This window comes from Athene noctua, chromosome 5, assembly GCF_965140245.1.
Source record: "Athene noctua chromosome 5, bAthNoc1.hap1.1, whole genome shotgun sequence".
NCBI lineage: Eukaryota > Metazoa > Chordata > Aves > Strigiformes > Strigidae > Athene > Athene noctua.
In genome coordinates, this window is record NC_134041.1 from 51,481,945 (window position 1) to 51,499,188 (window position 17,244).

The 17,244-nt window shown below is 60.4% G+C and overlaps 1 protein-coding gene across 2 annotated transcripts; it reads right to left on the reverse strand.

Annotated features, from left to right (window-relative positions):
• Nucleotides 1-399: 399 nt before the first annotated feature.
• R3HCC1L (R3H domain and coiled-coil containing 1 like) lies at nt 400-12,973 on the reverse strand. Of its 2 annotated transcripts, none has more exons than XM_074908412.1 (7): nt 12,902-12,973; nt 5,539-7,010; nt 1,679-1,854; nt 1,494-1,564; nt 1,280-1,375; nt 980-1,120; nt 400-801 (listed from the first exon to the last, which is right to left on the reverse strand). In XM_074908412.1, the coding sequence occupies exons 2-7, from the start codon at nt 6,994-6,996 to the stop codon at nt 746-748; spliced, it is 1,998 nt and encodes a 665-aa protein (XP_074764513.1). In that variant the 5' UTR covers nt 6,997-7,010; nt 12,902-12,973; the 3' UTR covers nt 400-745. The 2 variants fall into 2 exon arrangements, with proteins under 2 accessions (XP_074764513.1, XP_074764512.1); XM_074908411.1 differs by lacking the exon at nt 12,902-12,973 and adding an exon at nt 12,448-12,486.
• Between the last annotated feature and the right edge of the window lie 4,271 nt (nt 12,974-17,244).

The window sequence follows — 17,244 nt, forward strand, 5'->3', positions numbered from 1 at the left end:
GAGGATCTAAAGGCAGGTCCCAGCTGCCTGCCTGCACCCTCACCCCGGGGCAGGGCAGGAAGCCCCCAGCCCACCAGGGCCAGCAGCGCCACCACATCACAGCCCCACACGTGGCCGGGAACGGGGCCCTCCCTGTGCACCGACAAGGGCCCTGCTGTTCGGGGCCGCAGCTGCTCCATGGAAGTAAACAGGGTCCCTGCCAGAACATTCCTGCTCACTGCCCTGCCCGACCCCTCCTGCCTGCGCCCCCCACCCGCTTGCCGGGGACACTCACCACCTGGGAGGGGTGGACATCCCCATGGCAGTGGGGGCCATGCACAGCAGCCTCTGGCACGCAAACCCCCTCCGGCACGCAGGAGCATGGAGAGCTATGTCCAGACCAGGCACAGTAAAATAAATGGTATTTATTAGCAAAATAAAGGACAGAAACTCTCACTTGCAAAGCCCTGCCAGGTGGCCAGGGCCACCCCGCACGGCCCCGCATGCTCACTGCTGAGCTCCCTGTGTTCCACCAGCTACTCTCACTGCAGCAGGCAGCACCAGGGATCCTGCCCTGGGCAGGATGGGCAGCGCTGCCTGACGGCGACAACATCTGCATGGCACCAACCAGCCTGCGCACATCCTGCTCAGCCCTTTCGGGGGAGCAGTCCAGTGCTTTTGGATGCAGTGCGGCATCTGTCCCAGCTCTAAGATGCAAGGTGCCCCAGGGAGGTTCCCAGTAGGGCTGAAGGTACAGCTTCCCACCTCAGTCCCGACCCTCCCAGGCATCCTCCCGCTGCTTGTTCTCCAAGCGCTTTCTCTCTGCAGAGACAAGAGGAGGGTCAACCCCATGTCCCCATCACCCCACAGCTGCCCACTTCCCCACGGAGGTGGCTGCAGCCCACCCTAGCACAGCCCCTTCCCACCCAGCACCCTGTGAGAAGAGGCACCCACTAGGAGTCCCCACACACGGCATCCCCCCTGGATATCCAAATCTCACCCCGGGCTTCTTGCAGCTTCCTGCGCTCAGCATCTCGCTGGGCTGGTGTCTGGTTGCTGCGTACCCCCAGGGCACCGATCACCAGCCGCCTGGCCAGGGCAGCCGATGTTTCAGGGCGCTCCTTGGCTGGCTGCAGGTAGTCTGGGTGAGCAGAGATGGGGGACATCAGTAGGGGCATCCCAGGAGGGACGGGGCACCCGGTACATAAATGCTGTGGATCCATGCCAGCTGCCCTGTCCTTCCCCAGTTATAGGAATGAAGATGCTGCAGCACAAGCTGGCACAGGCCAGCATCACTCACCGGCGTATGCCCTGGCTTTGGCTTTAGAGGCGCGGGTGCCCTGGGAGAGCGGGCGCGTCTTCACCATCAGGTGCTTGGTGCTGAGGGCATCGCGTGCTGCAGGGAGAGAGCAGCGGTGTCTGCGTGTGGGGCCAGCCCCATGCCCAGAATCTGGCCATAGAAGAGGCAGGGATGCCTCCCCTCTGCCTATCCCCAGCCAAACTGGGAGCAATACCTGTTATGGGGCTCGAGAAGATGCCCAGGGCGTGTGTATCATCCACCCACTTAATATCAAAGCCTTTTTTCCTGTCAGAGAGAGGGAAGCTCAGCAAGGCATCAGCACCAGGCGGGCAGGGGTTTGGAGCAGAGCCCAGGCAGGGGACCCCATTGCTGGGAACAGGACATTGCCAGCAGACTCACTGATAGCTGCAGAAGACACGCAGCAGGTCCTCAGTGCGGAAATCCGAGGGGAAATCATAGATCTCAATGACGTGGGGCAGCTCGGCATCGCTAAGGTCCAGTGTGGTGGGCTCAGCCCCATAGTAGTCGAAGCGGGGTGACTGCTGGCTCTCCCGGTGCTTCTCACCTCCCAAGAGCTGCAGAGATGGGAGAGGCAGAGCAATGAGCAACCCATGCCTGCTCACCCCACTCCAGCTCCAGATCCATGGTAAGCGCTCCCTGGGAAGTGGCCCAGCCCCTGCACCCCGCCCCAGCACTGCAGATGGATTCATGGCATTGAGATATTAGGAGTTATTGACCAGTGCTCTCACGCCATGCACTTGCTGTTCCCATTACCAGCATCCCTTCACTTGTCATGCTCTGCAGTCCCACTGGGGACACAGTAGAATGGCACCAGTGAGACAGCGCATGCACCCCCCAAACACACCCCTCCTTCTACAGGAAATACATTTGGGGAACAACAAGAAGCAGAACAGCAAGGCCAGGAGGAAAGACTGACATCTGCCTGCCACACGGGAGCATCAGGCTCGACATGCCCTGGCTGCAGCACATGCACTGGAGCAGCCCATCGGCACCCCAGACACCAAGATGGAAAAGCCAGCACTCCCCTGAGGAGCAAGTTCTGGTGGTTAATCACCTGCGCAGCTAAAAATTTATGCCTTATTTCTCATTTGAATTTGTCCGGCTTCGCTTTCCAGCCAGCGGTTCTTGTTCTGCCTCTCTGTTGGATTAAAGAGCCCTCAGTCGCCAGTCCCCTCCCCGTGATGGCACTTACTCACACTAATCAAGTCCCTTCTCAATCTTCGTCTTGATAAGCTAAACGGGTTGTGCGCCTTTAGTATCTCACAGCGGGGCACTTTCTCCAGCCCTAAAAGATGACAGCTGTAGCACTTTTCTACCTCTCCCATTTTTTAACCTTTATTTTAAAACATGGGCAGCAGTCTCTCACTGCCATGACACAGGGGTGCAGCTGCCCCCCCTGCTCCCCTCCACCCTGCAACACCGTGCTGATGGGCCACCCTGCACCGCTAACTGCACCGCTGCTTTCCAAACTGCACTGTGCTGGAGGCCAAGGGGGGTTCACAGCCCTGCTCTGGCTGGGACACTGGGCCAGGTGCAGCCCAAAGCCAGTGGGGGCTCCCCAGTCCCCCCCAGAGCATGGGGGTGGTGTGGTGCTGGGGAGCAGGTACATAACTCAGACAGGTTCCCAGCCCGATCCCCCAAGCGATCGTAGCAGAGCACACCACGGCTGGAAGGTTAGAGTCCATAAATCCCAGCCAGCTCAGTCAATAAAAAGTGCTCATTCCGACAATTTTATGGGGAAGACGGATTCACGGCAGGTGAGGGGGTGCTGCCAGGGTGGCTGGATGCCGGTGGAGGGTAGAGCTGAGTTATGTAGCTCACGGGACAGGCTAGGGCTGCCAGCAGAGCCGCCTGCCTCACCACCATCACCCATTAACTGAGCGCACCCCGTGCGGGGCAGCGCACTCATCAGGCACCCCTGCCCCCTCAGGGGAGGCGAAGGAGCCCTCCCCGGGCAGGATGAAGCCCTGTGGTGCCGCTTGAGGGAGCGGAGCACTCGGGTAGTGCCAGGCACTGGGAAGATGATTAGAGAGCAGGAGCACAGAGTGCCAGAGCGGTCCTTGACCTTCACAAATCACCAAGTGTGGCGGGGCGGCAAGGACAGGAGCCGTCTGGCAGCTGGGCTCAGCCGCACGGCAGGCACAGCTCAACAGGTCCTGCCGCGCTGCCCGCCTGGACACACAGGGTTCCCACAGCCCCCAGCCGTGGGGCAGGGCAGGGAGCGGGAGCTGGGGTATGGACCCCAGGCCTGGCAGGCACCTGGCACTGGGAAGGGTCTGCTAATGGATGGTCAGACAGATAGCGGAGGCAGGAAATGAAGCCTGTCCGTCATGCCTCGCTGCTCTGGAAAGACGCACCCTAGCTGGAGCATATCAGAAGGGGCCGTGGCCGCTCGCTTACACTCCTGCTCACTTGCTGGGAGCGTACCTCCAGAGCTGGAGGGGAGGCGTGTGCTGGTACGCATGCACCATGGCCCCCACCCCGCCACACCAGCTGATGGAGAGTCCACCAAGCCTGCAAGGAAATGGTCCACTGCTTAATTACACTCTGCGTTCAAACTGATTTCTTCTCTGAATTTGTCTGGTTTCAGCTTCCAGCCAATGGATCTCGCTGTGGTGTTTTTCCTGCTAGATTAAAGAGCTGTCTGCTATCAGAAATCTCTCCTACATATAGAAAGTCATAAATCTTGCTCTCTGCCAGCTATCTGCAGCACATAAGGATTTGGTTATGAGGAAGAACACTACTAATTTTCTTGTCCTTTTTGTTAATTAACAACAGCTCCATCTCCCCAAGAGCCTGCGCCCTCCTGAGCAGCCGCGTCTGCCTGCCGAGAGCTTGGAGGGCTTGGGAAGCTCCAGGCTCAGCATGGAAATCTGCAGGGGGGTTAAGATGTCAACTTTTAATAGATAAATCCCTTTTTTAGGTTCTTATTCACTCATTTTCAGAAGCTCCCTGGAAAGCTCAAACTTTGCTCAGAGCTTGTGCACAGGGGACCTAACATGGATGCTCCAGAGCTGTTCACAGTTAGCACGGGTGCTGCATCACACAACGTTTTCCACAGCATCCTACAGCTGCACCATCACACAGGCCCTCCCTGCCCTGCCTCCCTGTGGGGCCAGGCAGCTGCTCTGCTGCGCCCCAGGACAAAGCCATGCCTGCCATGCCAGTCCATGGAAAGCCAGTGCCAGCACCACACCTGCCAGCTGACACTGGAGCAGCAGTACTGTCCTCCTCACACCAGTGCTCACCGCAACCTCCTGCCTGGAGCTGGGGGGAACATAGCCAGGCAGGGATGAGGGTACCCAAAACTCTTCCACGTCTCCCTCCGAGCAGCCCCAGAGGCAAGCTCTGTGCACTCCACATCCTGTCCCAGCCCCATGTGGGGCTTGGCGAGGGCACACCAGCCCGAACATGGCCCCATGGATGAGGTGGGTACCAGTGTTCCCCAGTAACAATGATCCTGAGTTAATCTCATCCCTTCCCAGAAGCTGGTTATCAGGCACCATCTGCCACTTCACACCCTGCTTCCAGCCTGGGCTGGACGGACGCTGGCTGTAACAATATTAGTGTTGTTTGTTACTTTGGGCACATTAATGTCCTTCGGAAAATTACCGGTTTGATGCTACTGATTTAAAATGCAATAAGGGATATCCAGCCTCACTGCAGAAGCCGAGCTTTCCTCACGAATGGCAGGAAAACGGCGTGGGTCCCGGTGCTAAGCAGCTAATTGTAGTAAATTCAGCCGCACGCGTGCAGGAGGGGATGGTAATGAGCCACAGCTGATTAAGAAGCCGTAGTTTCGAGGAAACTTCCCGTTGCTATTTCAATGGGAGCCCATACGTCTCAGCCCATTTCTTTATCACCAGCCCCGGTTTCATGAGGGTGCACTTGTGGTTTATGGTGCTCAAGCAGGTTTTACTGGGTGCGTTTTATGTACTATAGAGGAAAGCTCTCGCCCAGCCTTCACCAGTAGCAGAGGATGGGAACCAGCCATTGGGGGAAGGTGGAGGTCCCAGGCGCTTCAGAACTGCAGGTAGTTCGTGCCCTTGGGGATGGCTGGCGGTGACAGCAGGCAGCTCAGCCGGGCTGGTCACGTGTCCCGGGTGTAGCCTGCTCCACTGTGCACCCACCCCAGAGGACGCAAGGACAGACGACCGCCATGGACCCATCCCCACATCCCAGCAGGCAGCAGCCGCCATCCCTGCAAAGCCCCGCAGGGACTGGCTCGCAGGACATACCTCCTCCAGCAGGCGTGGGTCCAGGCAGTCCCCGTCGTCATTGAACAGAGCGTCCCAGCTCTCCTCGGCGCCTGGGCTGGCCTGGCTCGGGGTCCCAGAACTGGTCTGCTCTGCCTTTGGGGAATCTCTGTGGAAACCTCCCTCTTCCTCCTCAGCATCCTGGTCACACTGGTTCTGCTGTGGTAATTCCACATCCTTGTTTGCCCCCGTCAGATCCTCAGCCCAGGCTGTGGGCAAGAGCTCCTCTACGCCATGGCACAGCAGCTCGAGGGGTGGCAGGAGCTTGTGGCTCTCCGTGGGTGCCCCCTCCCACACACCGCTCACCGGCTCCTCATCAGCACTCAGCAGGCTGCTCTCAGCCCCAGCACTACCGTCTGTGCAGGCAGAGGTGCTGCCTGCTCCCTCCACAGCAGACACCAGGTCACCATCCCCATCAGGATGCCTAGCACTGGCAGTGCTCTCCTCCTTGCCAGATGGGAGCTGGGACAGGCTGACAGTGCCCTGCCCTGAGGTGCTCTCCACTGGGAGCACTGGTGCATCACCCATGCCACCACTCGAGCACCCAGGTTTGCAGCTGGCTCCTCCTGGTGCATCCAAGGCCCTCTCCCCAGCAAGCTCAGCCGTGCCTTCCCACCTCTCCTTTTCCTCCTCTAGCACCCCAACGGCACAGCTCTTGCTCTGCCCTGCCAGAAGAGACCCCCCACACTCCCTCTCCTCTTCCTGGGTTTTTGGACCTGCAAGCTCCCATGCCAGCCCAGGAACACTGCCCTGGTTTTCCAGCACTGCCACCTGCATAACACCCTCTCCTGGGTGCTGGGAGAGGTCCCTGGCTGGATCTGGGGTGCTGTCCCCCAAATGCTCCGACATGCCGCTTGGCCCTGTCCGACATGCCAGCACTGGGCTAGCAGGGGGTGCTGGGCTAGTAGGGTTGCCCCCAGGCTCAGGGGTTGCTTCCATGGCCCCAGACTGGGCACTCGGTGGGGATGGACGGTCAGGCTCAGTCCTCATCATGTGGTGGCTGTGACTGAGCTCCCCAAGTCCTTCATCATGGGATGCTTTGTCCTGTCCGTCCCAGGACTGGGCAAGAGCCAGATCCGGGCACAGCTCCCGCATGCTGGGTGATGCCTCCAGGCCCTCTAGTGCAGTGGAGCAGCTGCTGCCCGGTCTCCGGCAGTGCACAGCAGAAGCTGCCCGTGGCTCCTTCAGGCCAGCATCCACCTTGTTCTCCCTCTTTGACGCTCTGCCCGCCTGTGTCCTGGCACAGGGGCTTCGCCGCTGCCCTTCGCCACTGTTCCGGCAAGTGTCCTGCACCAGGCGGTGGTTCTTGGGCTCCTGACAGTGCCCAGCCAGCGTGTCACCCGCCACTTGCGCCGCTCTCTCCCGCCGTGCTTTGGGCACGTAGAGGGGCAAGTCAGGCTTCCTGCGGCGCGGCCGGCCGCCCTCCACCTCCTGCTGCATGGTGCCACTGCTGCCTGTCAAGGAGAGACAGTGTTACTGCCCTGCCCGTATCCCAATGGCCCCACAGCTGGGCAGGCAGCGGGCAGCCCCCGCCCGGGTCAGTGGGTTGGGTTCCCAGCCTGGCACCCACCCTCACTCCCACAGCAGCTGGCACACAGTGATGGATAGCAGAGCCCCAACGCTGCACCCATGGTAGCAGCTCTGCAGATGGGGTTTGGCAGCCGGATACCCCGCAGCCCTACAGCCTTCAGTGGGGTATATACCGGACTTGGGGGAAGCAGGAAAACTCTGCCAGCATCACCAGGGCACCTGGCCCGCTCCGGCAACTGCTGCTTGGGTCCTCCCCAGACCCAGGGGCCAGCAGCCGTGGCCGAAGCAGGACATAGAGCCCTTATGGGACATAGGGCCATAGGACATAGAACCATACATGCATCAAAAACCACGGAGAAGCCCACAGCAGCCATGGAGCACCATAGACCAAACCCCAGCCTGGGGACACCCTGGAGCAGGACCATAGCTGCCACTCCGGCATGCCACAGCCCCTCTCACCTGCTGCCCCATCCCGGCAGAGATTTATTTTTCATCATCTTTGGCAGCAGCAGGCATGCCATGAGCTGCCAGGCCCCCCTGCCCCTATAAATATGCATCAGGCAGGGTTTATGGAGACGGATGGCATGGGGGGCTGCGCTGCGGTTGAGGGGAAGGCAGAGCGGGGCTGGGCCGGGGACCCGTGATTAATCACTGCCCACTCTGTTTAGGGGGATTCATCACGGGCCGCTGTCAGGTAAATCACTGGAAAAACACCTCTTCAGTAATTAATGTGAAGTGACGGATGGACAGCCCCCGGGCCCATTAATCTGGACCATCAGCGCCGACTGAGATTATGAATGTCAGGATGCATAAACTGCCGGCGGATCAATAGGGCCAGGAACCCATCCAAGGCTCTCATTTCCGAGGCACCTCCGGTACATTAGCCTCCCCTCCACGCAGCCCCCGGCCGAGGCGCGAACGCTCCCCGTGGCCCCTCACCGACAGCCGGCAGCGGTGCCGGGAAGGCGAGGGGAGGCCAACCACCGGCTGGAAAGCGGCCGGGGCTGCCCGTGCCACACGGCATCATCCCCTCTTCCTGATGGACAGACAGACAGACAGACGGCTGCCTCGGTGTGATGGATGGGTCTCCCACGGCTCTTTGGAAACCACCAGCAAGCCCGGGCAGGGCAGCGTTCCCCAGCATCACTGCGGCACCTGTGTCTGTACCTCGTGCCGCGGAGGTGGGCAGGAACGTGGGGTGCATAGCCCTGCACACTTCTGCAGCACAAGGTGCAGACATGGGTGCCGTGGTGATGCTGGGCACCATCCTGGGGCTGCCCCAACCATTTTTCTGTCTGCGTAGCACTTGTCATTTTTTTTCCCTTTCTTTGATACGCTAATTTTGCTGGCAGAACGATGCCCTTTATCTTTATCGACCGCAAGAAAGGAACATATCCTACAAACCCTCCAAGGTCTGGATTAGTCATTTTTCAACACCGAGGCCTTATACATTTTCTCAGCGAGCAGCAGCCTAGGTGCTGAAAGGGAGGGAGCACTGGAAGCCCCCCTGGCACCACCATTTTCACCCATGCAGAGCTTCCAGCTGCACCAAAGCATGTCTGCTAAAGGACTTTTCCCAGGCAAGCAGAGTCTCAGCCCATGGGACATCACCAAATGCCTTCTGTGGGATCACTGATCCCGCCCAAACTCCACTTCCCAAGAATTTCCAGCACAGGGAGCAGCCAGGAGCAGCACTGCTCCACACACATCCTGAGTCACCTCCAAGAAGAGCCTTTGCACACTGGATTTATGGGCTCCTCGAAAGCTTACCGTTCACCTTGCCTCACCCTCAAAGCAGATGGTGCAGCATTAGCCAGACGGCTGGTGCTGGGAGCATCCTCTCCCCGCACAGCTTTGCCTCTGCCTGCTGCATGCTGCTGGGGAAGAGCCACTTCCCGCAGCCTGGGGAGAAGCACCGCAGGGTGGTGGCTGGCCCATACTGGCAGGGATGCTGCAGCACTTTGCTTTTCCCCCACAGGGCATCACCGCTCCTGCCTCCAGCCTATTACACACTTCATCGATGCCACGGCCACGCGTCGGCACCGACTGATTTCACGCTCCAGGAGGCAGAGCAACAGCCCTGGCTTCGGGTCTCATTCACACTACGCTGGGCAGGGCAACCCTGTCCCTTCCAGACTCCAGGACCGAGCTCGCCCCGCAAAGCCAGGCAGTGATTGGTCGCACATCCCCAAAAGGGCCCGTGGTGCCCCAGGTCCTGCCCTGCTTTTTGGAGCCAGCAAGTAAAACAGGTTGGCATTGCGGCACCAAGCAGGGAAAAGCAGCTCTGGACGGGGCACACCATGGTACCATGGTAAGAGTGGTGGTGGGAGCACTGCCCAGCTGCCTGGCACGTCATGCCCGCCAGCCCGGCGCAGCACAGCCTGGCATGGTCAGCGGGATGCTGCAGCATCAGCACAGAGGTGGCTGGGGCTCCCCATGGGCAGTGGCTCCCCTCACACCATTCTCCAGAAACACACCGCTCATGGCATGAGTTTGCGAGGTCTCAGAGCAGATGCCCAGGTGATGTGCCCACCTGAGTTTCTCCTCTACCGATTCTATGCAGCATGAATAGGCAGTGTTTTCTCCCTGATTTCTCTCCCCCTCCCATCTAGCAAAGGACCCCAACAACAGCAAGACAGGGCTCTCCACATCACAGACTACTTCACACTGCACAGTGCATCACCAAATTCCCTCCATCATCTGCACCTTTGCCTGGCAGGTGAGGACACCTACAGCACAGCTCTGACAGCAAAGCCAGGGCTCCCGCCGCCTTCTGCTGCTGTGGGCAGAGATGCCGGCCACAGTCCCGCTCAGGTAACCCAGGGACAGGCACAGATGCTGTGCTGTGGGGCTCACATGGAGCATGCCAGTTCCCGGAAAAGTTTCGGTGCCACCCAGCGCCCTCCCAGCAGGCTGCCGCATTTCCTGGCAGGGAGCTGTATTTTTAGCCTTCGAGGTTTCTAATTCCACTCAATCCATACTCTCATCAATAGAGCAGATAACCTTAAAGCCTTGTCAGTGAACAGGGATGGCAGCATGGGGGACCGGGAGCCTTGGGGGACCATGTACAGCCTCAGCATGCAGCTCGCACACCCGCAATGTCACTCTTTACGGCCTGCTGCAGATTGGGCTCTTTGGAGGGGAAAAAAAATAAATATAATAACAAAACTAATAAAAAGACAGGTACAAGGAGATTCTAAACAGCCCCACTGGGGAACTTGCCGCTCACAGGACTCATCCCATGCCAGGCACATGCTGTGGCACGCTCGCTGACTGCACAACACCAGCGCCTGGCAGCCTGGGTAAGGATTATCAGAGGATTCGGCTACCCTGCACCTCTCCTACTCTCAGCAGAGTTCCAGCCCAGCCTGCCTGGCTCATGTAGCAGATGACGGGGCCAGGGAAGGACCTGGATACCTGGCAGGGAGAGGCAAAGCAAAGGCAAGAACACAGAGCTGCTGGCATGAGGCAAAGCAAAGAGCTTCAAGGAGCAGAGAGCCACGTCCTGTCAGATGCCTGCCCACAGCCCCCTGGGCTTTATGACGTCCCTGTCCCCTGCTGTCAGGAGAAAGATGCTCTCCAGCAGACAGAGCAAATGCTGGCTAGGCGAGGAGGCGGCAAAGGCACCGAGAAAAGAGAGATTTCAATCATGCCTTTCATTTGCAATGCTCCTAGGAGATACCTGGAACAGATGCTCTTAGGAGATACCTGGAATAAGAGAAGGGGAACGTTTCAGACAGGAGGAGGATCTGTAAGTCAACAGTGTCCCCTCACAGCTGCAGGGGAGAAAAGGAAAGACAAACCAGCAGGAGTTAACAGCCAGAGGGCTAAGGGGAATACAAAGGACTTTACAAATATACCCAGGCAGAATCAGCACAAAAGTGAAAAGATCTATTAATAAACAGGAGGGAGAGAAAATTAATGATGGCTCAAAAATAAAGATGACTCAAAAGGGCAAAATTACTGTTTTTAACCATAAAAATGCAAATGAGGCAGAGGCATCGCAAAAAACAGCTGCAGGGAAAGCAAAAACAGCATCTCCACATAGACACGGTCACCTGGCCAGCGTGGCCAGCGCCAAGATGAACTGATTAACCCGCTGACAGACACGTGGTGCCGGGAAGAAACCAGGGCCCTGGTGACAGCAAGAACAAAGCAGGCACTGATTTTCTGTGTGAGAAAGGACAATAAAACTGGTGTTGGGTGCAGAATAAACCCTGTGCCCATCCCTAGCGCAGAGCATAACGGGTGGAGGAAGGAGCCTGCACACCCACTGCAATGGGCTCCTGGATGAAGGACGTTGGCTTGCCTGGCAGGAGTTATTTCAGAAGAATTGCTGGGCAAATCTTTTGGATAAGGCAAGCAAGACACAATTTAGCTGAACTTCAGGGTATTGTTTTACACCATCTCCAAAACTTTCACTTTAATAGTGAATTGTAATTAAATTTGCGGATGATACTGAGCAGAGAGGTGTTGCAAACACTGGCCAAAGCAAAGAAATCATTCAAAGGATCCAGGAAATGTAGGCAAGAAACCAAGTGCAGCCCAGTCTGGGAAAACGAAGGTAAAATAACCTGAAGCAGCTACTTGGTGGGCAGGAGCAGCCTGGAAAGCAAGGCCCAGAGCCCTGAAGTGTGCTCAGACCAGAAAGCAGGTGACCGGGCTGACCACCTCAAAATGTGCAAGGGGCAGAAGCCGGTCACCAGCACCGTGCCCATGGGCCACCCCAGGTCTGCGATAGCCCCACAGCGGGCAGCTCACAGAGCCCCACAGGCAGCATGAAGGATGGAGGGGACACCGAGAGCAGGCAGGCAGCTGTGAAAGACAGCATCCAGTGCCTGGGAGCACCAGGCACGTGTTTTACGAGCCATGGGAGCCCGGTGCACTGAGTGCCCGGGGATGCCGTATAACTCCCCGGCCCTGGAGGGCTGTCACTGCCGGCATCACCCCGTGACTCAGTAAGTTGGGGAGAGTTATGGGGTCTGCAACGTGCCGTGTTACCCGGGTGCTCCAGGGGCTGCATGCCAGCGGAGTCGGGGACAGGGCTGGGACATGGAGTGAGGGTCAGGGCTGGGGCAGGGAGTGGAGCCGGGGCTGGGGCAGGGAGTAGGGACAAGGCTGGGACATGGGCTGGGGTCAGGTCTCGGATAGGGGGTGAGGACAGGGCAGGGACGCGGGGTGGGGTCAGAGCTGGGACAACGGGTTGTGGGACAGGACAGGACCGGGCCAGGGGCTGGGGAAGAGCGGGGCAGAGGCACAGTGTGCAGCCCGCGCACCGGGCAGGACGCGGCCCCCGGGCTGCTGTGCCCCCGCCCCGAGCGCCCCGCCGGGCCGTGCCGCCTGCCAGGCCCCCGCCGTTACCAGTGGCCGCGCCGGGTCCCCCGCCGCTCCGCGCCGCCGCCGCCGCTTCCGCCGCGCCGAGCCCGCCCCATCCCGCCCCGCCGCGGGGAGCGCCGGGACCTGTAGTGCGGCACCGACACGGCACCGGCAGCCGCCCCGCCCCGCGCCCCGGCCGGCCGCCCCTCCCCCGCGGGGCAGCCCCGCAGCCCCCGGCACCCGGCGGGAAGTTGGGCCGCCACCTTACCCCCCCGCCCCGCCCTGGCCCTCGGCGCGTCCCCGGAGCTGGAACCACCAGGGGCGGCCCCGGTACCACCGCGACCCTTCCTCCCCCAGCCACCACCCAGCAGCCGGGGGCCGGGGCCGGGGCGCTCCGTGGCGGGGGGGGGGTTGATGGGCACAGGGCTGCGGGGGGGCGAGCGACCCCTGCTCCCGCCCCGGGTGACCCCGCGGGAGGCTGCCGTGGGTTTCCCGTTACCGTTGCTGTCAGGCACTAGGCGAGGGCAGCGGTGCTCGCTGCGGCTGTGCTGGCTGGGCCGGCAGAACCCTGCTCCCGCCGCAGGGGGTGCCCGGGGGGCGTTGCCGGGGGGGTCAGGCGCCCCCGGCCACATCCCCCGCTCCGGCCGCAGGGCTGCGGGCTGGCCGGCGCGCCGGCTGCCCCGACGGCAGAAGGTGCCTGCGCCAGGCAGGTTTGCTCCGCTTCCTTCCTGGGGTTTGGCGAGGAGCAGCCTGCCTGCGCCGGGCAGATAACGAAGGGGGCCCCCAGGGCTCGTACGCACTCGAAGGCAGCGAGCGGAGCGTGCCCGGGGCCCCGAGCACTCACCAGCTCCTCATGAGGCGCTGATGCTGCAGAGCGCTCCCAACCTGGGGCCTGCACCTGCCAGGGAAGGATGGGGCGCCCTGGGGAACTGGGCTGGGCTCTCCCACAGGCAGGGCGAGGGCTGGCAGGGGAGAAGGGGCAGCCCAGGGGCTGCAGGGCAGGTGTGGGACTTGCTGTCACTGCGGGCCGAGGGCAGAGCACGGCTGTGACCGGGCTCACTGGGGCACAGGGCTGTGAAGGCTTTGGGCAGGCTGGTGCAGCCACCCTGCTTTGTATGGCTGGTGGACAGGGGGTGTCTGCCCCCCCCCCCCCCTCCAGGGCCTGCTTCCTAATGAGCTGAAGCTCTTCGATGCAATTCCCAAGCAGCTGCTCCCCCGGCAGCCTCATGGTGCGGGTGAGGGAGGAGCGGTGCCCCATAGCATGCACACCACCTGCCTGTGGTGGATTCAAGGCCAGTGCCCAGGCAGCCGGCAGAGCCAGCGTGGCTTCTGCGGCTCCCCAGAGGCTGCACAGGTGCTGAGCGAACAGGGCCTGCAGCAGCTCCCTGCCACCTTGGCAAGGTGTCACTGAGGCACTGCATAGGGCACCAGTGCATGGGGCTGTGCCAAGCATCTTCTCGCTCCTCGGGGGCAGCTACAGGGCTAACGCCTGAGGTCTGGGATGCCCTGAAGGACTCAGACGTCCCCGACTGCCCCGAGGGATCCCAGTACAGCCACAGGGGCTCAGACTCAGATATGTAGGGTCGTCCTGCCCCAGCTGTGTACTCTGTGCAGGACAAGGAAGGTTCACACCAGGCAGAGCCACTGGGCATCCCCCAGGGAACAGCCCCTGCCCCAGCCCACTGTAGCACACAGGGGACCGTGGTCCCTCTCGCAAGTAATCGATGCCAGCAGATCCTGATCGCTTTCATTATTATTATTTTCTTATGCATGTGCGCACAGGAGATTTATCGCCAGCTACAGAGGCAAAATCAATTATTCATGTTATAAATTAGAAAATGATTTATGTTTGTGGGAGGCCAAGCAGCGTGGAGCCCCTGGCCGCGTGGGAGCTGGGTTTGTCTGGGAATGGCACCAGACACCCCCTGCCAGCACTTCCCCAGCCTCTCCGTCCCTGCCTTGCCCTGGGCGTCCCACCGAGGGGTGCCCCCTCTCCCATCACTGCCCCAGGGTGACCCAGGGAGTGTGGTGGGCAGGGAACACCCAGCCTCTCCCACCCTGTCAACTTGGGTGCCCGTGGACAGAGCCCAAGGAAGGCTGGAGACCGTGGTGGCCTGGTTGCCCTGGCCAGTGCAGCAGGATGATGCTCCACAGCAGTTTCCATGGCAGCAGCAGCACGGTCCAAGCGCTGGGAGGTGTGGGCTGCCGAAGGAACCCCTCGTTTTCCCCTACTGGAGACATCCTCACATGTCCCCTCCAGCCCCAGCAGCTGTGTCTGTGCTCCTGCCTCCCACAACAGACACTGTGGTACCCTCCAGACTGCCACCCATGGGGACAGGGACCCACTGCACCTCTGACACCCCCACCCCCATGCTCTCCAGGAAAGAGGGCATGGGTGAGAACAAGGGGGTAGTGTAAAGGCACCCCTCTTGCACCAACTCCTGAGGTCAGCTACCCTAGAGTGGGGCTGCAGGACTTTGCTTGGACGTATCCCACCTTCTCCTGGGCTAGGGGCGTCTCAGGGGTCCTGGGAGTCTTCCCAGGCATGGACATCCCATTCCCCAGGAGCTGACTGATGTTCTGCACAGAGAGGGTGGCACTGGGCTCCCACTGCTCCCAGTGCTGGGGCAGAGTGTTGGCTCTTGCTGCCGGGTCTGCCCCCAGCCCAGCCATGCCCCATGTGCTCAGTCCTGGTTGCCTCAGTGTCCTAAAACCCACTGCCCATGCCATGCAGGCAGTGGGAGCAAGTGCCGGGAGCTTGCTGGCCGCTATCTGCTGATAGCTGGGGCTGCCTTTGCTTCCAAAGAGTCTTGATCTAAAGCTGCCATGTCTGTGCCTCCCAGGGGATGGCAGAGCGGGCCGGGAGTGCTGCCTGGCTCTCCTTGTCTGTTCATCTGCAACTGCGTCAGCCGGGGCCGTGGGGAGGCACAGGCTGAAAGGAGTAGTGGGGGAGAGAAAGGAGCTGTCAGCACCTCCCGATCTGGGTCTGATGGCAGGCGAGCTGTTCATCCAGCTCCCGCTCATGCAGCATCCTGCGCTGGGCCTCAGGGTGGGAAGGAGGGGCAGCACAGGACAACCTCAGCTCTGCTTTGTCTCCCCAGGCAGCCTTTTCTCCCCCAGCCCTGCCTCTGAGTCCTGGAGCTTCCTTCCAGTCGCCAGGGAGCCTGTCATCCCTGTGACTCTCAGGGAGCTGAGAACTTGCTGGCTCAACACACACATGGGGGTGTCAGAAGGTTTTAGCTACCCTCCCAGCTCCCTGCCATGCTGTGAGCAAGAGAAACACCAATAGCCAGGCATGGTCCAGGGACAGGGAACCACCTTATTCTGGGGTACTGAGGCTGCTGCAACCACTTCAGCCCCCAGCCAGCCCTGGGGACCCTCTGGGACCGCACACAGGGTGCAGAGGAGTCCCTGCTTGCTCTGCTCCGGCTCTGAAGGAGCCAGACAACCCAGGGAGATCAAAGACATGCCAGTGTGGCCTGGGACCCCCACACTGAGCTGTGAACACAGGGATTAGCACTTAGATGTTGGGAGTTGTTCTTGGATCGAGCATCGCCTCCAGCGCCTCACTGCGCCCCGGTCCCAGGGAGCCCAGTGCCGGCCCATGCTCGTGTGAGCATCCCTCTGATTTATTGCTGCGGAGCAAATGCTTACAGAGCACTTTTGGCAGAGAAAAGCCCTGGGGAGCTGCAACGGGCACGCAGGAGCAAGGAGGGAATCGCAGCATGCTGGGGGCACCCAGAACACCCGTAGCCCTGGGTCTTTCCTCCATGCCCAGCCAGGGGACACACTTAGCCTGCGGGGAGGGGACTGCAGAGAGCTCAGGGCTGGGGTGGATTAGATCTGTTTTGCATTATTTCACCAAACACCTGGGGACTCAGCAGCTCGTGACAGCGCTGTATAATGTGGGGAAGCAGCCCGTGGTGCGGGCAGGCTCCGGTGCTGCTGGCAGCTCACAGGCAGGGAGGCAATGGGGCCATGCCCCTAGGAGAGTGGGCTGGCTGTGGAAGGGAGGAGCCGGGGTCTCTTGTTCCCCATTTTCCTGCACATCCACAAGAACAGGCACAAGAGGCAGCGTTTGTGCTGCAGGAATCAATTCTGCTCCAGGAGCGGCCTGGGTGCTCCTCCCTGCACTCCCCCGGGAGCCTGCCCCCCGAACGCCTCTCCCTGAGCTATCGCCGTTGTCTCCTCGCTATTGTCTTGCTTTCCAGCACTCTCAGAAGGACTGTTCAGCAGCATGGGGTGGCCAGTGACAGCCCTAGACTGAGGAGTTTGCTAACCTAGATAGCCTGGCTCCTTCAGGAGGTGGGGGGGACTAAAGAGGAGACACTTCTTAGGGGGCATCCAGGTTTTATCCTAACTCGAGGTAGCCCCATTGGCACCGTGTGGCAGCCTGCTCCATTGGCCCATCCTGCTATGGTCCCTAGGAGGTACCAGAGTGCTGTGGCCAGCTTTGGCTGGCAGAGATGCTGCCAGGAGTCAGTTTCTGCCTGGCAGACAGTGCTTGGGGATTCTGTGATTGGAAGCAGCTCCCAATCTCGCCTAGTGCTGGCCATGGCAGTGCTGCCATGTGGGGTGACAACTGCTGCCCCTTGGGAAGGAACCTGGCTGCTTTCAATAAACCGTGATTTGAATTGATTCATCAGTAGGATCCACTCGGGGCTGATAAATCTTTCAGGAGCCCTGGCAGAGGAGGCTGAACTGGGCAAGCTGGGCATCCTCCTGGCTCCCTGCAGCTGCACAGCTCCTCCAAAGCAGCCAGCTGTGTGTACCAGCCCCACAGATCCTGCAGACCCAGCCAGCTGTCGGCAGTGCCCCAGGTTTCCCTGCAGCCTGTTTGCT

What these genes read in the sequence shown, in the direction of transcription:
- R3HCC1L (XM_074908412.1), bottom strand. Translation starts at nt 6,996, where the DNA reads ATGCAGCAGGAGGTGGAGGGCGGCCGGCCGCGCCGCAGGAAGCCTGAC. An exon ending in CTTCTCGAGCCCCATAACAG is followed by an intron (nt 1,376 to 1,493) that starts GTATTGCTCCCA and finishes CTCTCCCTGCAG; the next exon opens with CACGCGATGCCCTCAGCACC. An exon ending in GAAGCTGCAAGAAGCCCGGG is followed by an intron (nt 802 to 979) that starts GTGAGATTTGGA and finishes TTGTCTCTGCAG; the next exon opens with AGAGAAAGCGCTTGGAGAAC.